Source organism: Bombyx mori, chromosome 17 (genome assembly GCF_030269925.1).
Source record: "Bombyx mori chromosome 17, ASM3026992v2".
Lineage (NCBI taxonomy): Eukaryota > Metazoa > Arthropoda > Insecta > Lepidoptera > Bombycidae > Bombyx > Bombyx mori.
The window spans coordinates 10,390,546-10,416,827 of record NC_085123.1 but is presented as its reverse complement, the minus strand read 5'-3'; the positions used below and the strand labels follow the sequence as shown (position 1 = coordinate 10,416,827).

Below are 26,282 nucleotides of genomic sequence, written 5' to 3'. Positions count from 1 at the left end.
AAGATAATAAATAATTATGTAGAGAGCTATATTTTTGGATTAAAAATTAAACAAGCAACATACCTCTAACAGTGTAACGCAGATGATAAAGAATGGCGGTGGGCAGCACGTGTAGCGCTCCTGATAATACTTCCGATCTCGTTCCTCGGGGAGCATGCCCATCGCTACTATGTGCACCATCCTATAAGCGATTACAAAATAATTGTTTAAGATTCGTGATTATCAATTCCAAAACCCTCCGAGCTACCGTGAAAACTGAAAACGAATAATTTTGTTTCAATACCTCGTGAAGGAATTTACGATCGGCTTAAGGAGGTAGTTGTTTCACGTTCAGTGACAAAACGAAAAAAAAAAAAACATATTATTTTCCGTTTCCAACGTGGAAGCAATCAGTTAACTTGCTTTCCCTGTGTTCTCGGCCTGTATAAAATCGATTTCTTAACGTTTTTATTATACGAAATCACACCATATGTCATTGTGACACGACACTTGAACATAAAAATGTGTATATATTTAGCTACAGCAATCGATACGTGGCCTTTCAGAGTCAGATTATACTTGAAATTTACGTAATACAAAAATTTATATTTTCAATGTATTTATTGTAACATTTCACTGGAATTTGTTGTGGCAATAACCAAATAGTTTCCGGTGCACATTTCGCGTTTGTCATGGTGACTTAAACGTCATTTATTTCATTTTGTTCCATAAACACATTCAAGGAGTTTATAGTACCCATTTTATGTTCATTTGTATTTTTTTGTCTATCACAAATAATAATTTTCCTGTTATGCATTGTAGTAAATAATTTCAAATTACTGATTCATTAATTCATTGACGTGCTTTATTGGTTTGTTACAATGAAAAACACATGTATACCTATAGTTACTCTACAAGATTTTCTTTTAAATGTTTTCGTAACGACAATGAAGTCCTAGAGCTAGGGTGAGCAAACTTTTTAATCAATGGGCCAATTTAAATTTTATTTTGCTTTGACAGGCCGCACAAATCTAAAAAAAAGAAATTAAAGAAGTCGATAAAATAAATTTAATTTTAGTAATGCGGGACGCGTGTTGCTCATCCTTGTTCTAGAGTATTATTTATTTACAATTAATACAGTGTGTAATGCGTTGGCTGAAGAAGGAAAAGACAAGGTCCGATTTCTCGGCTGTTAGAATAACAATTACTGGTAGTAGCTCCTTTTGTGAGTCCGCACGGGTAGGTACCAACCACCCCGCCTATTTCTGCGGTGAAGCAGTAATGCGTTTCGGTTTGAAGGGTGGGGCAGCCATTGTAACTATACGGAGACCTTAGAACTTATATCTCAAGGTGGGTGGCGCATTTACTTTGTAGACGTCTATGGGCTCCAGTAACCACTTAACGCCAGGTGGACTCGTCCACCTATCGAAGCAATGAAAAACCAAATAAAAAAATTAATCACCTGGCGAATAATGTTGGATCTTCTAGTAAAAGCTTGAAATCGTTTTCCGAGCTGATTTCACGATCTCGGTGGTGAACTGCGCATCTATAGCTGCGGGTGCGCTTTCCACTCATCTGAGAAAGAAAAAAAAACTTTGCATAATTAAATTATTCTGGTCAACCCATCATTTTTGGTTTATTATAATTCCTGTGGATACATAGCTTATGCTTATGGGTGTAGATTTAATCAAGTATACACGTATGCAACTCATATATGTACATACACACTAATATTATAATTGAGTGAGTGTGTTTGTTTGTCCTTCTTGCACATCGAAACATCAAAGCAACAGATTGACATGTTTTGTTCGACATGACTAGCGAAAATAAAAAAAAACTAAGCCAACTTTTATCCTAATATTAACAAAAAAAAATCGTTTCCACGAGAAACTATTTTATTATGTTTAGAAAAAACATGTTACACGTTAGAAAAAATAGTTGGCTCTTTTCCGTGACCGCTAAAGGGCAAAGTTGCGGATTACAGCTACGTAGTATACAAAGGTCCTTAATGGACTCGCTTGACAGATGGGTCGTGAGTTTATTTCCCTATTTATGGCAATGAAAAAAGCAAATCTACATGTTACAATAACGAAGAAGTCCCGTCCACATGGCTATGTGATTTTACAACTGGTACTAAGTTAGAAACTTTCACGCAAATGCCAACATTCATTCTGTAAAAAGTATCAACTCGACCGGCTGAATGAATGAATAGGCAAGAATTTATAAGACAGTAAATTCATAACAAAATTTATTTCATATAAATACTCCTAACCAGTTTACTAGATGATACTTCTACTTAATGTTTCAGCATATTTATAACCATACTATAGGACAATAGAAATCTCAATTTAAGAATCCTGCAGAATCTTTGATAGATACTACTCAGACATACTACTATACATTAATCCTAAGTGATATTGTTAGATATATTATGTGGAAATATTAAGTTCTTCAGGGATGATAATGTCAAAAGAGGAAGTGAATAGAGGGTGGGCAAAAAACATTCATTTTGAATTATGATATAATAATTTCGCTTTTATTATTCAAATTTCAAGTTATGTCTATGCTTCTTAAGAATGGGTGTAACGTGAAATATTTGGAATAAACGAGTAAAAGGGCCATTTACTCTAATATGATTATCAATATAATTAACAAAGATGGTGTTGGTGGGTGGATTTTTAATATTTCCGATTTCGTATATTATTTTTTTCATCTTGTGTGATAAAAAGTACAGTTCGTATTAATTATCTTAATCTCTATTAAATTTAAAGGACTGAAGATTTCCTTTTTATTCTCTGTCTTTTATTATATCTGTATGTTTTAACATACACTGAATCTATAAGTATTATTTAAATTTACTTCTAGTTCTAAACTAAATGACTCTAATTTTATAATGACTATGTACCTACTTGTTTATTTTGATATTTATATAGACAATACATTTAGTTATATTATATATACGTTTTAGAGTTCCCGTCAATGTTTTTGATACTCAGCAATCTCAGGCCGTTATGTTACGAAATAAAATCTATTCATGTGGTAAGTTTCCTCTTTAGAACGGCGAGGGTGTAATTTATGGTCAGCGGCGCTGTCGGCTGGCTCGCTGCCAATTTCTATCGACCCCGTTGTCGCACAGACGAACCCTCGTGCCTTCCCTTAAGTACTGTATTGCTGAAATAGGGTTGTTTCGATTCATTACGGCAAGTTAATAGCCTGTATGAAATTAGAACGACACACAGATTTCTCGACTTTTTTATATATATACATTTTTTTTATTGCTTAGCTGGGTGGACAAGCTCACAGCCCACCTGGTGTTAAGTGGTTACTGGAGCCCATAGACATCTTCAACGTAATAAATGCGCCACCCACCTTGAGATATAAGTTCTAAGGTCTCAAGTATAGTTTACAACGGCTGCCCTACCCTTCAAACCGAAACGCATTACTGCTTCACGGCAGAAATAGGCAGGGTGGTGGTACCTACCCGCGCGGACTCACAAGAGGTCCTACCAAAAAGTACCACCAGTCAAATATGTTTACGATTTATTTAATGAAGGTCTATTTTTGAGTGACAAAGGTAGATAGATAGTATATAGTTGTGTCCAAGTTTATTATACAAAGGGCGAACATCTTGCGAGAGGGCGCACGGGTGGGCGACTGGACGCGACACCAGGCAACCGCATTGTCTCCGCAGTCGTTCAACTCAGTTTCCCACGAGACTGCGAAATGTTCAATGCCAAAATACAAATAGCCTAGACGCGCCACAGACACAGCTAAACCCGTCCCGGCAACGGGCGTCCGGGGTTAATTCAGTTGACAGTGCGTGTTAGATTTGTCGCGTATTCATTACGATTGTAACAACGCTGCGTTACAATACCGAACTGCGCTACTTAACAGGATATGTTTCAGTCATATAAAACAAAAGGCTATTATTATTTATTTGTTTTAAGATTATTATATTAGATGGGCGTATTTTTTTATTTATTTTTTATTTATTGCTTAGATGGGTGGATGAGCTCACAGTCCACCAGTGGTGTTAAGTGGTTACTGGAGCCCATAGACATGTACAACGTAAGTGCGCCACCCACCTTGAGATAAGTTCTAAGGTCTCAGTATAGTTACAACGGCTGCCCCACCCTTCAAACCGAAACGCATTACTGATTTACGGCAGAAACAGGCAGGGTGGTGATACCTACCCGTGCGGACTCACAACAGGTCCTACCACCAGTAGTACAATACCGAGCTGCGCTACATAACAGGATATCTGTCAGTCATGTAAAACAAAAGGCTATTATTTATTTGTTTTACGACTATTAGTACGATGGGCGGATCTTTTACCGTTAATTTATCATATGAATTTTTATTTGCTAAGAGATTTCGCAGGATAGAATGTGAAGCGGCTCGGGCGCCGGTGGGCGCGGTGACTTGGCGTGGGCGCCGCGTGACTCACGTAGACATCCGACACGTCCGATACGTATCCGGAACCACTAACTAGACACTATTATTGCCTATGCCCGTCGTCAACAGCCGCACGAGCCTACACGACATAGCATTCATTTTAAGTACATATTTCATTCATGGTTACTTTATATTTGCCTTATAAATCTTGTGAGCTATTTCGAAAAACGATTATATGTTTTAAATAATATTAGACAATGAACCTAAAGCGATATGTAGGTGCAACTTGCTTATAACTTTGCGTCATATGTCTATATCGATAAAACATCGATTACAATAAAGGCGAGTATAAAGAGTTAATTTTTAATTTATATAAAAGAGATTAAGTAATGAAATTAACTGTAGTTTTGTAGTCTGATTATTTAAAATATGTTAATAATGACTTCTTCAACAGTAAATGAGGGATTTTATCTTAATCTAGCATATTAATGTTAGATTTGGTACGGCAGAGCGATGAGTCGAGCACGTGAACTCTGGGATTGTTCCCACGTACACACCTCCGCACTATTATGTTTTAATCTGTGGTAGATATTCTTTCTTATTAATATAAATTGTGAAAGTTTACCTATACAAAATTATTTGCAAAATGGTCACGCCCAACTTAGTTTTATTACACTTAAATAATGCGAGTGATCGCGATTTATTTGCTTGTTGGAAAAGTTACGAGAGAAAATTACCACATTGGCAATTGGCAAAAAGAAAACAAATGAAAACGTTTTATCTATATATTAATACTTGAAGCAAAAACTTTGTATCCCTTTTTACGAAAATTGCGCGGACGGAGGAGTATGAAATTTTCCACACTTATAGAGAATATAGAGAAGTGCACAATGCTAATATTTTTTTAAAATAATGCATAAAAGATACATTAAATCAATAAAGAAAACATTGCACACACTACATATCATGTATTTGATGCACACACGCATGCATACTATTTATTGTCAAACTTTTGTTCTTGACGTCTGTGGTCAAATTGAGAATAGATTAAATATTGTTTGTCTTTTTTAGTATATTTTTTTAGTGTAGCCTTGGCAAAATTTGTGATTATAGAAGTATAAAATACAATCATAATAGTGTACAAACTTACAATTCGAATTAATTATAGTCGAATTTCGACTACTGCGGGACCTCTAGTACTATTTTATTATTGTTATGTGTTTATCCCTGGCACTGTGTGAATTATCAGGTGATATTAAGCGCAATATATTTTCTTGTTCCAAATGTTCTGGAAATCTGTACTATAATATTGTTTATTGGCGTAGATGGGCAGTTAATGAGCCTGAGGCCTAATCTAATTCTAAGCGTTGATCGGAGCTCATACATATAATTATATGTGGATGCTGATATAATTGTATGTGACGTCAATGTCGCTACCTAATTTTAAACGTGAGGTGTCACAATTATCTTTGAGATTATCTCAGCCCGCCCTAAAACCGGAACACATTGCTGATTCGCGGGACGAATACACGACGGTGGTACGGTGGCATCTAACGGTAGACTGTACCCCTAGCATTGATGACGTCAATGGGCGACGGAACCATCCACCATCAGGTAAGCAGTATGCTCGTCTGCCTACAAGGGCAATAACTAAAAACTTGCCCGGTTAAGACTTTAGGAGATTATGATTTCCTATGTCTGTCTATGGTATGTCTCTAACAAGACGGTGATTTCCCGGTTATTGATTATAGACCATTGGTTATTCTTTTTTTTTTTATTGAGTTTTATTAAACTTACGGCATATTTGAATTGTGTTCTAAAATTGTATTCATACAAGTTTCCTATGGTCACATACATTTTACTTCCGTAGAAATAATATGATACATAATCTACAACGATTTAGTGGTAAACGTAAAGATCTTCCATCAAACCTTTTTTACGATTTTCTTAATACTTCCAGATGGTTTCCAAAGTAAGTACACATAGTAAGAACTCCGCTTTAACGAGAATATTGTTTAAGGGAAAATAAAAAAAACACCATAGACAATGAGCGTAGTGTTTTATTATGAATCGGCAACAACATATGTATATGTGCACATATAACTAATGATATATATAATGCTAATTATTGTTAAAGACATAAGCTATTTTCACTACAATTAAATTTGTTTTTGAGAAAACCTATTGTAGTTAAATTGTCATAACCTGTGTGCCTAATATTTATTAGGTGTTCGGAGTTCGGAAATCCCTGTTCGGATATCGAGGTCAGTTATCTGTATTACAATTTAATATCTACAGTATGTAAATGATACGTGAATGAGTTTTGTGACCTTGAAAATATATAGTATGTTCTATTCAATAGAATAATTCGTATTTATATGACCGTTGTCCGTGTTGCGACATGTTTGTACAAGTTCATCATTTTTAGTGCATCGCATATGCTCATGTTTTGATGTGAATGTTTAGAGTATGTACGCATTGTGAACTTTATAATTTATGGGTAAATTTTGTAAGAAGTGTACTATATTTTTAAAATAAAGGACCTAAATTGTTTAGTTTCCGGTGTTTCTTTTTGTGGACAGTTTCATGTCAGTACTTGATTTTTTTCAGGTTTCCGTAGCTAAAATATGTCGAAGACGTAAATAATATTTTTGCCCTATTTGACGTATGTCACAGACATTACACATTGAGACTATTGGAACTAAAAAGAGAAAAACTAAAATTATAAATAAATAAATTATAAACTAAAATGGGAAAAACTGAAATTGGAAATAAAATTGGCACTATAAATACTGTGTTAATGAAATTTGGAAGGTACCTATCTTTCGTATATTATGTTTGGACAACGTCCCGAAATTAGCGTTTTTTTTTAAATTAGTTATGTTTTCGACCGTCCGCTATTATTTACTTTGAGCTTTAACTGTGAATATTCATCGTGTTCGCGGAACCAATTACAGTGTAGTGTCCGTACATAATATATTTATGATAGGTTGCATTTTAACATGTTCTTATTTATATTCAAATTCAAGAGAAGGCGATATCTAAATATTTCTTATTTAAATAAAATCTTAGTAAATGAATACCTACATAGCAAAGAGGTTGGTTATTCGCTAAGAATATTACTGTAACTTTCGCCCACAACGTTGTGAGTAGATTTAATCCACCTACGATGTCTATTTCTAAATCTGATATGGTCCAATTGTTTTATTACAATACGTATCGTTTAACAGTTTCGACCATTGGAATAAGCCATAAAATTGTGTAGGTGTCGTTTTGTACATTCGTCTAATTTAACAAACATTTAAAAACGTCATTTATTTTTTTGTTTTTAAAAAGAGAATACGTAATTTATTCACGTAATATAGGGACATTGTAGTCAATTCAGCATCTTATTATTCGTAACTAGGTAATTATTAGTGTGACCTATTGAAACTCGAAATTAAAGCATGCACTCCAGATTGTGGAAAAATCAAAATTGTCGCACCGTAAATTACATTACATTGAGAATAGGACAAGTACAAATATTCAAAACTTACGTGAAGTATTAGTGAAGTAGGTAATCGAAGTTAAATTATTTATTATGATAATTTCAAGAGACTCCGTGAGCGTGTTTGGAACCAAAAATCTGCGAGCACGAATAAAATTTAACCATACGTCACGACGAAATTCTAGAGTGAAATGTAGTAAAACTTATTCCTGTTATTCGTGAAATATTTTATAATTAACGTACAATTGAAGTCTTATTTGATTACTTAATGTACGTCATTAACTAACTTTTAACGAAGGATTTTTCTGTAATAACACTTACATATTTTGCACAATTTAGGTATTTGTTTACAAACCTAACCTATAAGTGAACCTCTTATTTTCATAATATACTATATACACTCATTTAAAAATATAACACAATTTATTTAAAAGTCGTTAAACTAAATTTAATTTCATTAATATTGAATGTGTTCTATAGATTGTTTTGAATATCAAAAATAACAAGACTCACCCATTGTTTCAGAAAATTTAATCATACACTTATTTCGTTTGACAACTGTTTACTATTTTACTGCTTTAAATTATTTACATTTATTCACAGCACAAACATTCGTAATAGTTTAAAATAATTTTGAGGTAGATTTTTAGTTTTTGTTCGTTATTAACTAATGTTTTCGAAGACGCGAACGTAAATCAGCTGTCCTCGAGAAACCATGCAACACAAACTACTCCGCTGCGCGCTCTCAGCAGACTGACGTTACGTTTTGTTTCTCGATCGTCTTCGTCGCATGGTTCATCGTTTCGGTTTTTGTAAACCGATTTTTTTTGTAAAGAACACGAATTATTGGGGTTTGTCGTCACGGTGGGGGTAGTTTTATAAGATTTGGGAATTGTTTTGTTTTTCTCTCTTAAACTATAAAACTAGAAATTGATATATAATTCGAGTTTTCGAGTATTCCATCACCTTTAAACAAGTAAAAACTAGCATTTTTAGCGTGTAAAATATAGGCAGGCACCCACTTCTTTTCATTTCTAGAACAATTAAGCATTTATAAAATGATAAAGTTTTTATTAATTACATGTAGCAATGGTAAGATCGGTGTTCGCATCACGCGTGTGAGATCGCATCATAGCGAGAATGAATAGAACCACCAACGTTAAGGGAAACTCATGCGAATCTCATCTGTTGTCAATAAAGTTTATTCGAGTATTATGATTAATATCACTATCTTGGTCAATAGCAGCAATATCAAATATATTCAAAGTAATTGAAATTGGCTGCGTCTATAGCATTTTTTCGCAAAGTTGCTCTCCCTAATGGAATGAGATATTAAATTATTGTCATAAGATTGTCTATTACAGGAAAAATCGATTCGTGCCTTCAACGGTGATCGACTAAACTAAATTGAATTTATTGTATTATTTAAATAAACATACATAATTATCATTTTTGTTTAGGGATTGCAAAATCATATTACAAATCTTAAAACCAAACAAATATACATAATATTAGAGTCAGCATTAATATAACAATTATCAACGAATTACACAAAAAAATAAAACCTATTAAAAAAAGAAACAGAACAAAAGATGCACGTGTTTTAATTCCTTAACAAAGAGTAGGAAGGCAAATAAAAATGTATTCTTATCTATTTCTAAATTTTATTTAAACTACCTTGAGTAACTATTAGATTATTAGTAAAACCTATTGTAATACCAGATGCTTAAAACAACGTTAATGGACAAAGCAGTATACTATTACTTTCTCTGTAACTATGTACAAATTAACCCTTATTACTTAGTTAATGTTTTCGTACACCTGGCCAACATCTGTTACAAATTACTATCTCTTTAATCTCGATCATAATAGTTAATTTTGTAGAATTTAATCAGTTCCTAAAAAAACAATTTACGCTAAATACACCCTTTTTACCCGTTTTAGATTAGAGCTTTGCTGTTTTTGCCGTAATTTAAAAATATCTTCGATGAAACTGATTTCTGTATTTAAGAGGTATACTACAAAAAAGGTATATATTTTTTTATTTTTTTTTTATTGCCCTATTAGGCAGACGAGCAATCGGCCCACCTGATGGTGAGTGGTTACCGTCGCCCATGGACTTCAGCAAGGGGCCAGGGGCAGAGCCAAGCCGCTGCTTACCGATACCTAACATTCCGTATTGTAAAATTGTAAAAATAATATTACCATTATGAATAATTAATACTTATATCATACTAGTAAACATGTTACGCTCCGTAGTGACTATTGCAGACTGTATGAAAAATATTTTTGTAGCATCTTCCGCGTCACCTATCTATTGTACTATGACAGAAACCTTCCCTGGAATTACAATACCAACTGTAGTAAGTTTCAAGTAAAAGAAAAATATCATCAATGAGAACAACAAATATATGTATTCCGTTGTACCAACATCGGGTAGACGTTTGTACTCACCCAGTGAACGCAGTTACGCTTTAGTTCATAGTAATGAATATAAAATAGCCTAGCCATACTTATAAATATTTGTATTTTATTACAAATCACAAATATTTATAAGAATATAAATAAAATATTGCTTTTTTTAGAAGAATCCAAGGTAAACAGATGTGGCGGTACACTTTGATCCGTCGTAATGACATTTCACGCTTTATTAACTTTTTTCTGTACACCAACATCAACACATGGGCTACGAGCATTATTAGCAACAATGGCAGGTGTACGACAGGGGGTCGGCTAATTCGACTACTCGAGGCTGTCTGTGAGTAGCTAATCTAATGAACAGAGTAACAGTTTAATAGTTTGTTCGTATATTAATCTCATATTTTGGTAATTTAAAGCATATAAGTAATACATAATAATCTATGGTGATAGATTTTCTATTTTTTACTGTTGTTTTTTTTTGTATAGAAAAAATGTTACAACTCGAAATTCAAATTAGCATCTAATTGTAAGGTGTGTAAACGTTCAATTAAAAAAAGCAATAACATGGTCATGTTTACTCTAGCTGCAAAGTTGGTTTAGAGTTTTTCTCCATAACAGCTAAAATGTCAGCATGCAGTAAGTATTTTTATTGGCTTGGCATACAGTCGACCTGATGGAAGGCACTGATATTAATGGACAACTACAATGTGTGGGGCACCGCCGGGCCGCTGTTTTTTTATTAACACAACGTACTTATCTGTCACTCGGATAAACTGTTTCGATAATGTAAATTTCATTATGAATTATAATATGAATAGAAAATGAAATAAGTTTTGTTTAAAGCTGGTTTCTGATACGGATATTTGGTCATGTGTACGTTTGCTATTCGCGAGATGGCGCCGCGCCGTGCAGTGGGCATGTCGTGGGTCATTAGTTATTATGAGCACCATTTGGCGAGGTGGCTTAGGTAATGTGAATACTGGCACCAGTGTAATTTATACGACAAAAACAAATAGGCTTTTTTTACGTGGTACATTAATTTTACTGGATACTCTTGGGTTAGAAACTGCTATAGACTATTGTAGTAACTGATCATTATAGAAAGTGTTTTCTGATCTGAATTTTAAAAAACTTTAAATCGAAATTATATGAGAAAATTTGTAAGTTAAGTTTATTTGAGACTAGCTGACCCCGCAGACTTCGTAGTGCCTAAATCGATAAATAAAAAACCGAAACTTTTCTAGAACACAAGCTTAAAACAAACAAAAGGAATCCGTCCGACGGGGGACACATGACAGGGAAAACAAAATCGTTATTTTTATTTAATTCCGAGGATTTTCATATTTATTTACTTTTTAAACCTTCTCTGAACTTCCGCAAATAATTCAAGACCAAAATTAACCAAATCGGTCCAGCCGTTCTCGAGTTTTAGCGAGACTAACGAACAGCAATTCATTTTTATATTTATTTGAAATTTCTCTAGTAGCTGAATATTAACTAAATATAGATAAGCCATTCGTAAGATAACGAGACGGATAAAGTAAAAAAAAGCTTTACTCATCATTGTATAACAATCGTGGCATCTGGTCTGCCTGCTGCCCCTAAATGCCCCAAAGTCGAAGCGCAATCAAAATTTGTTAATTTACCCAAAACGGCCAGTCATCTGTGTGTTTAGTGCGAGTTTCTGAACGTTCTCGATAGCGTAAAAGTGAAGCCAATTTTGTATGCAGTTTGAACAGCGCCCCTAGCGGCAAACGTACGCATTTTTTTTTCCTACCTATGCTGGTAGCCTTGAGAGGCTATTCCAGCGTAACCTTAACTAGTAGGTGAGCTCACGGGGCTCAAACCTGACGACGTTGCTAACACGAACCCTAGCAAGAGCCGTGCTTCGCAGAATCTACCACCGGATCGGAAACGCGACCCACTGAGAAGATCCGGCGAGAAACTCAGTGGGCTGTGTCTGAGCGTTAATTTACTCGTCGAGCCCTTCGTCGCAAGCGACGGGTTCGACGAGAACGGTGACCGGAACGTACGCAATTTTTTTTTTTTTTTTTTTTTATCCTACCTAAGCTGATAGCCCTAGCGGCTATTTCAGCGTAGCCTTAACTTTAGTAGGTGAGCTCACGGGGCTCAAACCTGACGATGTTGCTAACACGAACCCTAGCAAGAGTCGTGCTTCGCAGAATCTACCACCGGATCGGAAACGCGACCCACTGAGAAGATCCGGCGAGAAACTCAGTGGGCTGTGTCTGAGAGTTAATTTACTCGTCGAGCCCTTCGTCGCAAGCGACGGGTTCGACGAGAACGGTGACCGGTGCTTGAAGTACCTAAAAGCACCGTTAGTGGATCAGGAGGATCCGAGATGACGTGTTTAGGGCGACGTCGACTGCTTTCCATTCTGTCCGCAGGATCGGGAATGTAGTTACCGGCGGCCACGATGAGAGGGTTCTCGTGTCGTGCCGCTTTATCGAAGTGGCGCATGGACGCCGACTGCAGATACTTACTGATGGACTCTAAGTCCAGGTCGTCATGGAGGTCGACGTTCCTGACGAACCACGGGGCTCCGACGGCTATCCTGCAAAAACGGGATTGAATAATTTGAAAGGATTTTAAGTGTATGCGGGCCGCGTGAGCGAACACTACACTTGCATAGGTCATGACGGGGCGTATGCAAGTTTTGTAGAGTGTCACCTTATTTCTAAGGGACATTTTACTTCGCCTACATATCATCGGGTAGAGACGTCCTAGAATGAAGGCGGCACGGTCGCGTACCGTCTTGATGTGGGGGCGGAATGTCATCCTACTGTCGAGGGTGACGCCTAAATATTTGACCTTCGGGGCCCACGGTATGGGCTGGTCGAACATCGTGATTGGGCGAACGGCGGGGGCGGGGTTATTGACGCGCCTAGTCGGGAGGGGGATGCTCAGCGTGGTGTTCGGAGGGCGACCCCTTTTGAAGAGCACCGCTGTGCTTTTCGTGGGGTTGATGTCGATGCGCCACTTCCGGAACCACTGTCCCATGGTGGTAGCCGCGGTCTGAAGTCGTCGATGAAGCAACGCCTTCTTCCTACACGAGTAGTAGATGGCGGTGTCATCGGCGAAGAGCGCCAGATGGGTCTCCGGAGACCGGGGTATATCATTGATATACAAACTGAATAGTAACGGGGAGAGGGCGGAGCCTTGCGGGACTCCGGCTGTGACGTGACGGGGCCGGGAACGCGTTCCCTCGACTCGATATCGGAACGAACGGTTCGACAAGTAGTCTCGTATGATGAGCACGAGTCTGTCTGGCACTCCCATGTTATACAGTTTGTATATCAAACCGTTGTGCCAGACTTTGTCGAACGCCTTCGCTACATCGAAGAAGAGGGCTCCTGTCGGAATGGGTTTCCGCCTGTTCAGCCCTAGTAAGATGTGCTCCGTGAGGCGGTGCACTTGATGGACGCACGAGTGTCTGGCGCGGAATCCAAACTGCTCGTCTATAAGAATTTTATTCGCGGATACGAAGTCCCAGAGGCGTTTACGAAGGAGCCGTTCGTATAGTTTGCCTATCGCCGGGAGGAGACTGATGGGGCGGTAACTCGCGGTTTCGTTCTTCGGTTTGCCCGGCTTGTGTATGCCGATAACGTCCGCTTCTTTCCACGCCGCGGGAAAGATGCAGTTCGTCATAGCAGCATTTAGTATGGTGGCCAACATCGTTATCAGTTGGGCTGGTAACAGTTTAAGCGCGCGGTTGCGGATGCCGTCGGAGCCGGGAGCTTTCCGTGGTTGCAGGCTATCGATCGCCTCCTTGACCTCGGAAGTGGTAATGGGGGGTAACGCGTCCGAGGGCGGCAGGGAAGCTCTGCGCTCGACCTCCCTGTCGACGAACTCGGTGTGTTCGGGGTCCGCGTGTTGAGTGCTGGTGGTGCACTGCTCTTGCAGTGCATCGGCCAGCAACTCTGCCTTGTCATCGTCATCGTAAGCCGGTGATTGGCCTGAGGGGCGTACGAGAGGCGGCATAGTGGCTATAGTTTCGGACTTGAGGGTCCTAGCTAGTTGCCAGTATGCTTGGTGAGTGGGCGCGAGTTCTTTTAAATAACTATCCCAGTTTTCGTTTCGGGCGTCGCTCAAGCGGGATTTGACCTCCCGCTGTAAGCGACGCATCCGAGTCCGGTTTGAATCCGTGGGATATCGATCGTAGGCCCGGATTGCCGCGTTCCTAACTCTAACGAGGTCCCTAAGATCGGGGGAAAGTCTGATGCGGTGGAAGCAGTCCTCCACATCAACTTGCTTTGAAGATCTTGTGATCGCCGTCGAGACGTGATCAGTGAAGATATTTATGGATTCGACGGTGTCCTCGGGGGATGGAGTTGAATCCGGGCCGCAAGGGAGGATTGGTGGAGCGGTGTCAGCTAAGCACGTGCCCAGCTTCTTCCAATCCACCATGGTCCTCGTATCTGGTTCGCGGTTGAGTGGGCGACCGAGCTGCATGACGACAGGTCGGTGGTCTGAGTCGAGTTCTGACATTGCCTCGATGGAGCGCAAGCGCAGAGTTACGTTCCTCAGCAGTGCCAGATCTATTGTGCTCGGACGACGCGCGGCGTTGTACGGATAGCACGTGGGGGTCGGGGGGTTGAATATCTCGAATGTGAGGTCGTCTATGAACGCGTCGAGACGCCTACCGTTCACATTCGTGCGATGGCAGTTCCACCTAGTGTGGTGGCAATTTAAATCGCCTGCCAGAATGACCGCGTCCCCCATACCGAGCAGTGTCTCGAGGTCACTGCTCAGGAGGGGTTTGTCAGGAGGGAGATATACGGATGCGATGACGATCGGCTGGTGTCCCGTCAGCGCGATGCGGCACACTGACGCCTCGATATGTAAGAGCGAGGGAGTATCGAGAGGGACGCAGTGCAGGGCCCTCCTATAGTAAATGACAGTACCGCCCTTGCGGGTGGAGAGTCTGTCATTCCTAACCATGACGTAATTCGCGACTTTGGGGTCGCGACGCGAGGGCTTTAGGAAGGTCTCCTGCACCAGAAGGATGTCGATGAGATTGTCACGTAGAAACTCATAAACCTGGTCGCGCTGACGCGCGAGTCCGTTAGCATTGTAGAATGCTAACTTCAAAGAATGGGGTTTTAATCTCGCGTTGCACGCCATTGATTACCGGTAATCAAACCAGCGTGCGCTGGACGGACTCGATGACGTCGATGTACTCGAACGTCGCGTTTAGGCGGTCTTCGGCCGTGACCGCTCTGCGCATGGCGTCGGCGAACGCACGCATGCGGTCTATGTTTATCGCGGCGATGTAGTCGCGAATAATGGTAAAATCGTTTGAGTGCGCGGGGCCGGGGCGAGGCGCGGGACCGGGCGCGGGCGCGGGGGCGGGGCGCGGCGCGAGTAGAGGTTGCGGCGCGTACCGCGGTTGGGGTGCCGGTGTCGTTCCTGCCTTCGTGAACGGCAACGGTTTCGCCCACGCGGAGACGGTGGGCACCGGAGCCGGTACGAAAGCCGGTTTCGGCGCGCGGGGCGCCGAAGTCTTTGGGCCAGCGGTTTTAGGGGGCGCGTTTGCCGGGCGCTTCCGTGGAGCCTTGGGGCATCCACGGTAGTTGGCCGTGTGTCCCTGCTTGCGGCAGAGTACACAGCTCGGCGGCTCCGTCGCTGTCTCTTTCACGCGCGAGCAATCGGTGGTCGCGTGATCTTCTAAACATTTCACGCAACGCGGTCGCGCGTTGCAGTTACGCGCGGAGTGGCCATATAACTGGCAACGGTGGCACTGCCCGGGAGTGCCGCGTTTATAGGGGGCCTCTACGGTGACCCCCGATAGGCCGCACACGGTGCGGAGACATGAGGCAATTTTCTTGCCCTCCGGTGTGGCTTCTAGTGCTACGAGCACCATATCATACGCGAATTTATCGCGCCCGCTGTGCATCCGGTGCACGCTTATGACGGGGTAGGACTGACCTACCAGGTCATTTTTGATTTGCTCGACGTCGAGCTCTTTCGGGACTCCGCGTACTACGACGCGGAGTTCGCGCTCCTCCTGGAGCGCATAGGTATGATACCCTATGCGTTCCTTGCGGAGGTATGCTGTCAAGGACCTATGGTCGTCGGATGACTCTACTTTGATTTGTATTCCATGCGGAATATTCCTCGCATGGAGTACATTTATCTTGTTGGCCTTAAGGGCCAGGGAAACGCGATCCCAAGAAGATTTTTCCCGCAGGATGACCGGCGGCGGCGCGGGAACTTTTCGGACGGGCGCGGGCCCGGGGCGCGGCGACGGGGTTGCGCGGCGAGGGGAGTCGGGTGAGACCACGACTTTAGGCCGCGACGCGTTCGCGGCCTTCGGTTGTTTTGGCGCCGCGGACGGTTCCACGGCGCGGGCGCGTTTTTTCCCGCGCGCGACGGTGGTGAACCCTTCCGAGGTTCCCGGTTGGGGACTCGCGGCGGACTCGTACTCCATTTCCGACTCGGAGTCGGAGCCGGAGCTTGATGACGCGCAAGACGCGATCGACGCAGGCGCGGGGGTGGGGGGCGACATCGGCGAGTCGCGAGGTACCGGCGCGGGGGGCGACAAAGGAGAGTCGCGGAGTGCCGGCGCGTCAAGGCCGGCCTTGTAAGCTTCGAACTTCGCGATTATGTCCGGACAGACGTCGCGGACGAACTTAAAGAAGAGCGCGCCATTGGCGTCACTCATGGTGAGTGTGTGCCCGGGGGGGGCGTCCCCGGGACTTAAGCAAACTCGCCGAAAGGCGAGTCCCCTGAGTGGGATTTATACCCCCTGCGCTGTACCAGCCAGCAGTGATTTGCAGGGGGGGGATGCCTATGCCGTGAAAACGGCAGTCAGCTGGGATTGGGGTGGAGAGTTTGGGAAGGTGGGGCCCCACTGGGTTGTGAGTGCCACAACAAGCGGTGATCGCAGTGGGGGTTAGTCTCGAAAGAGACTGTTTTTTAAAATGATAGATAAATAAAAATAATAATGACAATGGATTGGATGTTTTGGTGATAATATGAAATTGTCGTTTTCGATTGCAGAACTACGAACTCGAATTACGCTTTACTGAATCAAGGTCGCGATGCCAGCGACAGAGCGTCCGGAATGCAAAACAAAGTCGCGATCAAAGCGACAACGACGATGCCGTGCAAACTAGACACACAATCGCGACAGCAGCGACAATTATTCAGGAAAACGCGTCCGGGCTCAACAGCGTTGCGATCGGAACTGCGTACGCAATTTTTTTTTTTTTTTTTTTTTTTTCCTACCTATGCTGATAGCCTTGAGAGGCTATTTCAGCTTGCCCTAGCTTGTGTAGGTGAGCTCGCGGGGCTCAAACCGGAGAATTGCTAACACCGCCCTAGCAAGAGCAGTGCTTCGCAGAATCTACCACCGGATCGGAAGCGCGACCCACTGAGAAGATCCGGCGAGAAACTCAGTGGGCTGTGTCTGTGGGTTAATTCGCTCGTCGAGCCCTTCGTCGCAAGCGACGGGTTCGGCGAGGACGGTGACCGGTGCTTGTATTGCCTAAAAGCACCGTTAGTGGATCAGGAGGATCCGTGATGACGTGCTTTGGGCGACGTCGACGGTTTACCAAACGGTCTACAGGATCGGGTATGTAGTTTCCGGCGGCCACGACAAGAGGGTTCTCATGTCGTGCCGCCTTCTCAAAGTGGCGCAGCGATGCCGACTGTAGATACTTACTGACGGGGTCGAGTTCCAGGTCATCGTGGAGGTCCACGTTCCTCTGGAACCATGGTGCTCCGACGGCTATCCTGCAGAATCGGGATTGTATTACCTGAAGGGGTTTCAAGTTGGTGCGGGCCGCGTGAGCGAACACTACGCTTGCATACGTCATGACGGGGCGTATGCAAGTTTTGTAGAGGGTTACCTTGTTACGGAGGGACAGTTTGCTTCGTCTACAAAGCATTGGGTAGAGTCGTCCTAGTATAAACGCGGCGCGATCGCGTACCGTTTTTACGTGGGGACGGAATGTCATCCCTCTGTCGAGGGTGACGCCTAGGTATTTGACCTTCGGGGCCCACGGTATGGGCTGGTCAAAGAGAGTGATGGGGCTAACGGCGGAGGTGTTTACGCGCCTACTGGGGAGTGGGGTGCTCGAAGTGGTATTCGGAGGGCGACCCCTTTTGAATAGCACCGCTGTGCTTTTCGTGGGGTTAATGTCTATTCGCCACTTCCGGAACCACTGTCCCATGGTGGTTACTGCGGTCTGGAGTCGCCGATGAAGCAACGACATCTTCCTACACGAGTAGTAGATAGCCGTGTCATCGGCGAAGAGCGCTAGATGGGTCTCCGGAGACCGGGGTATATCGTTGATATACAAACTAAATAGTAACGGGGAGAGTGCGGAGCCTTGCGGGACTCCGGCAGTCAGATGACGGGGACGAGAACGAGTTCCCTCTACTCGATATCGAAACGAACGGTTCGACAAGAAGTCTCGTATGATGAGCACGAGTCTGTCTGGCACTCCCATGTTGTACAGTTTGTAGATCAAACCGTTGTGCCAGACTTTGTCGAACGCCTTCGCTACATCGAAGAAGAGGGCGCCGGTCGGGATTTGTTTACGCCTATTTAGCCCTATTAAGATGTGCTCCGTGAGGCGGTGCACTTGTTGTACGCACGAGTGTTTGGCGCGGAATCCAAACTGCTCGTCTATTAGAATTTTATTCGCGGTAACGAAGTCCCAGAGGCGTTTCCGAAGGAGCCGTTCGTAAATTTTGCCTATCGCTGGGAGGAGACTAATCGGTCGGTAACTAGCGGTTTCATTATTCGGTTTGCCCGGCTTGTGTATACCGATAACGTCTGCTTCTTTCCATACCGCCGGAAAGATGCAGTGCGTCATAGCAGCATTTAAGATGGTAGCCAACATTGTTATCAGTTGGACTGGTAAGAGTTTTAACGCGCGGTTGCGGATGCCGTCGGAGCCGGGTGCCTTCTTAGGTTGAAGGTTGTCTATTACTTCTCTAACTTCGTCAGAGGTAATGGGGGGTAACGCGTCCGAGGGTGGCAGGGAAGCTCTGCGCTCGACCTCCCCGTCGACTGCCTCGGTGTGTTCGGGGTCCGCGTATTGAGTGCTGGTGGTGCACTGCTCTTGCAGTGCATCGGCCAGCAACTCTGCCTTGTCATCGTCATCGAAAGCCGGTGGTTGGCCTGAAGGGCGTACGAGAGGAGGCATAGTAGCGGTAGTTTCGGACTTGAGAGTCCTTGCTAGTCGCCAGTATGCTTGATGAGAGGGCGCGAGTCCTTCTAAGTAACTATCCCAATTCTCATTTCGGGCGTCGCTTAGGCGAGATTTTACATCCCGCTGTAGACGACGCATCCGAATCCGGTTTGAGTGCGTGGGAAGTTGATCGTAGGCCCGGATTGCCGCGTTTCTAACTCTTAGGAGGTTCCTAAGTTCGGGGGACAGTCTGATGCGGTGGAAGCTATCCTCCACATCGACTTCTTTTGAGGATCTTATGATCGCGGAAGAGATGTGATCCGTGATGATGTTTATGGATTCGACTGTGTCCTCGGGGGAGGGAGTTGAATCCGGGCCGCAGGGGAGGATTGGTGGAGCGGCATCGGCTAAGCATTTGCCCAGCTTCTTCCAGTCCACCATGGTCCTCGTAGCTGTGACTGGGTTGTGGGGGCGACCGAGCTGCATAACGACAGGTCGGTGGTCTGAGTCAAGCTCTGACATTGCTTCGATGGAACGCAAGCGCAGAGTTACGTTCCTCAGCAGTGCCAGGTCTATAGTGCTCGGACGGAGCGCGATGTTATACGGATAACATGTTGGAGTTGGGGGACCGACTACTTCAAAGGTAAGGTCGTCTATAAACGCGTCGAGACGCCTACCATTTATGTTTGAACTGTGGCAGTTCCACCTAGTGTGGTGGCAATTTAAATCGCCTGCCAGGATGACGGAGTCTCCCATGCCGAACAGTGACTCGATGTCACTGCTCAGAAGGGGCTTGTCCGGGGGGAGATAGACGGATGCGATGACGATCGGCTGGTGTCCCGTCAGCGAGATACGGCACACTGACGCCTCGATATGTGAGAGCGAGGGGGTATCGAGAGGGACAACGTGCAGGGCCCGCCTATAGTAAATGGCAGTCCCGCCTTTGGAGGCGGTGAGTCTGTCATTCCTAACCATGACGTAATTCGCGACTTTCGGGTCACGACGCGAGGGCTTCAGGCAGGTCTCCTGCACTAGCAGAATATCTACAAGATTGTCGCGGAGGAATTCGTAAATTTGATCGCGTTGTCGCGCGAGTCCGTTAGCATTGTAGAATGCTAACGTAAGGGAATATGGTTTCTCTCTAGCGTTTTGCGCCATTGATTACCGGTGATTTTAGAAAGTACGGGCCACGGACTCGTAAACGTCCATGTAATCGAACGCGGCCGCGAGCCGTTGTTCGGGGTTTACCGCCCTTCGCAACGCGTCTGCGAACGATCGCAGACGGTCGAAGTTGACCGTCGTGACGAAGTCGCGCACGAGCGTGAAGTCGTTGACGGCTGAGGGTTGCGGGGGACGGTACGCGGGCGCGGGGGGAGGTGCGAGCAGGGGCTGCGGCGCGGGGCGTGTCGCGAGCGGGGGCTGGGGTGCGGTTTGTGTTCCCGACCTCGTATACGGCAGCGGTTTATTCCACGCCGAGACGGTGGGAACCGCAGCCGGTACGAAGGCGGGTTTCGGTGCTGAAGGCACCGAAGTCTTTGGGCCGACGGTACGGGGGGCTGGGTGGGTCGGACGTTTTCGCGGAGCCCTAGGACATCCACGGTAATTCGCGGGGTGCCCTTGCTTAAGGCATAGGACACAGCTTGGAGGTTCGGTCGCGGTTTCCCTAACTCGCGAGCAATCTACCGTGGCGTGATCGCCGAGACACTTCACGCAGCGGGGGCGCGCGTGGCAATTCCGAGCCGAGTGGCCATATAGTTGGCATCTGTGGCACTGTCCGGGAGTGCCACGTCTATGGGGGGCTTCAATGGTAACCCCGGATAGGCCACATACTGTCGCGAGACATGCGATCTTTTTCTTGGCCTCCGGGGTTGGTTCTAGAGCGACTAAAACCATGTTATATGGTTTTTTGTCGCGGCCGTTGTGCATCCGGTGCACACTTACTATCGGGAGGGACTGAGCGGTCAGATCCTCCCTTACGTACTCTATGTCGAGTTCCTTCGGAACTCCGCGTATTACTACGCGGAGCTCGCGGTCCTCCTGAAGAGCATAGGTGTGGAAACCTATGTTCTCCTTTCGGAGGTATGCTGAGAGGGCCCTATGGTCGCCCGGCGTTGCGACCTTTATCTGAATCCCATGCGCGACGTTACGCGCATGGGTATAATTTATTTTGTTTGCCTGAAGGGCCTGGGAGACGCGGTTCCACGCTGACTTCTCCTGGAGAATCAGCGGGGGCGGGGCGACGGTTTTTTGCGCGGATGCGGGCTTGGGACGCGGCGGTGGGGTTGCGCGGCGGCCGGAGTCCGACTCCGGTGTCACGACTACCTGCGGACGGGAGGCAGTCGCTGACTTGGTTTGTTTTGTCGTGGAGCTCCGGGACTCCACGGCGCGAGTACGTTTTTTCCCGCGTTTTACCGTTTGGAACCCATCCGAGGTTCCGGGCTGCGGGCTCGTCGCGGACTCGAAGTCCATCTCCGATCCGGTATCGGAGTCTGAACCTGAGTTAATTACTACGGACGACGCGACGGATGATATTGGCGAGAATGACGTCGCGGGTGCGTTAGGCGCTTCGTTGGCGCTAGGCGCTTCGTGAGTCGCTACGTGCGTACGTGCGCTCAAATTGGGTTTGGGGGCGGGGCATGACTGCGCGGCTCGAAATGACGCGGCGAGGGACGCGGGCGGGGCGGGACTCGCGCGGGCGGCCCTGTAGGCCGCGAATTCGGCCGTGAGGTTGGATAACACCGGGTACTTTTCGGCAAGTAACCCGAGAAACCCTAAAAGTTCTTCTTCCATCTTACGTTTTTGCCCGGGGGGGGCGTCCCCGGGACTTAAGGCACACTCGCCGAAAGGCGAGTCCCCTGAGTAGGAGTTCACCCCCTGAGCTTTACCAGCTCCAAGGGGGGGGGAGTGCCTTTGCCGTGAAAACGGCAGTCGGCTAGGATTGGGGTGGAGTTTGGGAAGGTGGGGCCCCACTGGGTTGTGAGAATGCCACAACAAGCGGTGATCTCAGCGGGGGGTTAGTCTCGAAAGAGACTGTTTTGCTCGCCGAATAAATAAATAAATTTAATAAATGATATGAGTGGGTGATAATGTGAAGTCGTTACGAATGCACAATCGACAAGTTCGAGTTGCTTTTACGACCCAAGGTCGCGACGCCAGCGATAGTGCGTCAAGAATTCGCAACAATGCCGCGATCGATGCGACAACGACAATGCAGCGAAACTCAAGACACAAGATCGCGACGGCAGCGACAGTTTCTCGTAAAAACACGTCCGGACTGTAAGGTGATGCAATCGGAACTGGTGCGTACGCAAACGATCCCATTCCATACAAATATGAGCTAACTTTTACGCTATCGAGAACGTTAAAAAACTCGCACTAAGCACACTGAAGCTTACCTTACCTTACCTTATTCCGAGCGAAGAACGCCTTGAGTATAATTAGAGAATTATATAATTAGCAGAGTACACAGGTAGATTGAGTAACATTGTATTTCGTGTTATTGATACGGACCGAATACGTACCGTATTTGTGTTTCATTGCAAGAATATTTATTTTTAAATTATCACTATAGTATATTTTTTAACTAATAAAGAAGAACGAAATAATCTGAATTGATATGATAATATGAATGATCCTAAATTTTGTAAGTAAATTAATCCAAGTTCCAATTAGTTTCGTAGATGGTAAAATTTGTTATATTTTATTATATAGACCGGTGAACCACCTACCTTGTGTTAAGTTGTAGAATGTATAGACTTCAGAACCTGAACCCTTTTCACTGGTGGTAGGACCTATTGTGAGTCCGCACGGGTAGGTACCACCGCCCTGCCTATTTCTGCCGTGAAGCAGTAATGCGTTTCGGTTTGAAGGGTGGGGTAGCCGTTTTAACTATACTGAGACCTTAGAACTTATATCTCAAGGTGGGTGGCGCATTTAAGTTGTAGATGTCTATGGGCTCCAGTAACCACTTAACACCAGGTGGGCTGTGAGCTCGTCCACCCATCTAAGCAATAAAAAAAAAAACCTGAATACTTCCTCCCCACCTCAACCGTGAAGTCTTAGTCTAGATTATGTGGTCATTAATCACAAGTTTCGATATACGAATTTAGGCTTCCCGACCTTACTCATATTCGCACTTTCCTCCATAACCACCTTGAGTAATAGTATCTTCAAGGGTACGATACTTCAAACCCAAACGGCTAAATGCTATCCTAAGGTATGTGAATGGATATATAACTACTAGTGTACGCCTACTGATTGTAATATGACCGTAAACACATACGCTTCAAGATTTAGATTTGTTTGATGTTTTGATGCTTACTGGTGGTAGGACATCTTGTGAGCAATACCGTCTTTACCATAAGGGCACACGGGGCCCGTGCCCAGGGCCCCCATTCTCAGGGGGCCCCGAAAGACTGACAATTTCTCTCACACGCTTATTCTCAAAACATTTTTGTCGGGCACATTACACTTTTTTCACAAATCAGTAATCAGAAGGTCTACAAGGCATATACTATGCCTATAATAGAAAATTTTGCTCAACAGACATCCCGAAAGAAACCGTTATAGAAATCGTAACCAAAAAACCAGCAGCATTCTAATATCATTATGACATATTATATCATACTGTATTTGATTACCTATAATAAATGGTCACACTCAGTAAAAAATGTTATTATAATTCGCTTTTTTTACTTTCCAAAAGGGCCTCAAATTCTTGTGTGCCCAAGGGCCCCATCCTAGCTTAAGACGACCCTGCTTGTGAGTTCACACGGGAGGTACCACCACCCTGCCTATTTCTGCCGTGAAGCAGTAATGCGTTTCGGTTTGAAGGCTGGGGCAGCCGTTGTATTATACTGAGTGAGACCTTAGAACTCTAGGTGGGCCATGAACTCGTCCATCCAACTAAGCAAAAAAAGAAATTGATAGTTTTGTTATTATTGATACTTAAAAAAGTATATATTGTTACCAATGTTTCTTTTATTATTATGAATAAATCTTTTTAAATAGAGTGGAATATCTTATAATACCTAACCGTTTTGTCTTCGCCCGTGTATGTATAGATTTCTATGTGACACAGCTATTTTTAATAAACAGTTAATTTTTAGACCTCATATCTCAAGGATGTTTATTCATGTCATGGCGTCCACGTACTTTTTTATTTATTTTTATTGCCCTTGTAGGCAGACGAGCATACGGCCCACCTGATGGTGAGTGGTTACCGTCGCCCATGGACTTCAGCAATGCCAGGTGCAGATCCAAGCCGCTGCCTACCGCTACTCCGTCTGAATGATTGAATGAAATCTACGGCCAGTCAAAAGTAAAAATTTGGAAAAAAATACCAACATTACGTATCTTTTGATAGTAAGTACATTGTTTACATCTACATTTTTATGTGTATACCTATAAAAATGAAGCGGTAATTTTAAACAAATCGATTCAGATCGGGCGGCGTTTTTGTTCCATTATTTAGAAGAAAACAAATTGGGGCTTCTACATTCGGCCGTGATCGATACAACGCGCCGACGTGGAGAGCAGAAGGTCCGAACCAACAATTACATGGAGTCGGTAAGTAAACGATTCGTAATTTCGATTGGTCGATCTCGTCTTATTTGGTACTTATTGTTCTTAACGATCGATTATTTAGGCACCAGACGATAAAATGTTCTAAGGTTTATTGAAAACATTGAACGAGAAACGAGGATACGTATCCATAATCTATAACTATGTCTAATGATATTTCTGCGGGACAGGTTTATTTTATTTTACTGAAGACGTGTAGACGAGCTCACGATCCGTCTGCTTTTAAGTGGTTAACAGAGCTTAGCGTCATAACACATAACAAGGTCTACATGTTTCCTACATAATACGAATTAACTGAAATCATAACTTAGATATTAAATAGAATTTGAACTAGAGATAAATCATGCCAATACTGAAAATAATTAATTTATTTAGACTATTTAGGATGCTCTGTTAAAAAGATCGATAATCCTAGGTCGAGTGATGTTAAATTAATAACTTAGTACTTTATTATACACACGCACATTCACACACACACACACACACACACACACACGCCGGTATGCGCACCTGCACCCGCACACGCACACGCACACGCACGCACACGCATACGCACACACGCACGCACGCACACATGCACACACACACACACACACACGCAAACGCACACACGCACACACGCCCACACACGTATTAAAAGATTGATCTATTGATAAAGATATACCTTTTTTTTTTTAGTGATTTTATGACCTGGTAACTAAGACCTTTAAGTCATGTCTTATTTTAATTTATATTCTTCTTGTGAAAAAGTGTGTGTGTTCTCTGAAAAAATAAAACAAATCACACAACTTCACTCCTCGCGTTCCCGCCCAGATATACCTTTATGACCTTGATATGCTACAGCATATGCGCGGTTCCATTGGAGGCCATAACGTCGTTTCATCAAGTTTTAGAATAGTCTGGCTATGAGTATGCAACAACTACTACCTCGAATGTTTGTTATTAAATAAGTAGTTTCCTACTATCCATCCGCGCCATATCCCCGCCTTAATTTCCAATTTAGTTCAATACTAATTTCAGGGACATTAGTTTTGTTGGATTTAAATGGATCTATACGGCATTATGCCATCACCTTGCACTTATCCGAAAGTTCATGTGCATGGACATGTCTAATACAGTGTAAGTGTCCCTGAAATAATTTCTCCAGTTTATGACTAATTTCGAATGTAGCAATCATATTATGCAATGAGTTATCACTTTGCTAATGTCTGTGAGAGCTCAGCCTCTGCTAATGACACGTCAATCTGATTCAC

General features: G+C 43.7%; 1 protein-coding gene across 2 annotated transcripts in view; it reads right to left on the bottom strand.

Annotated features, from left to right (window-relative positions):
* LOC101739936 (protein rhomboid) overlaps window positions 1–26,282 on the bottom strand; it is a 134,231-nt gene that overhangs the window by 7,743 nt on the left and 100,206 nt on the right. The window contains exons 1-3 of one of the 2 annotated variants that reach the window (XM_004932433.5): window positions 8,375–8,633; window positions 1,442–1,554; window positions 64–181 (exon numbers count right to left, since the gene is read on the bottom strand). In XM_004932433.5, the coding sequence (XP_004932490.1) occupies window positions 64–181; window positions 1,442–1,554 (231 nt within the window). In that variant the 5' untranslated portion in view covers window positions 8,375–8,633. Of the gene's footprint in view, window positions 1–63; window positions 182–1,441; window positions 1,555–8,374; window positions 8,634–26,282 lie in introns of those variants that run through there. The other variant, XM_021352114.3, reaches the window with a different exon arrangement.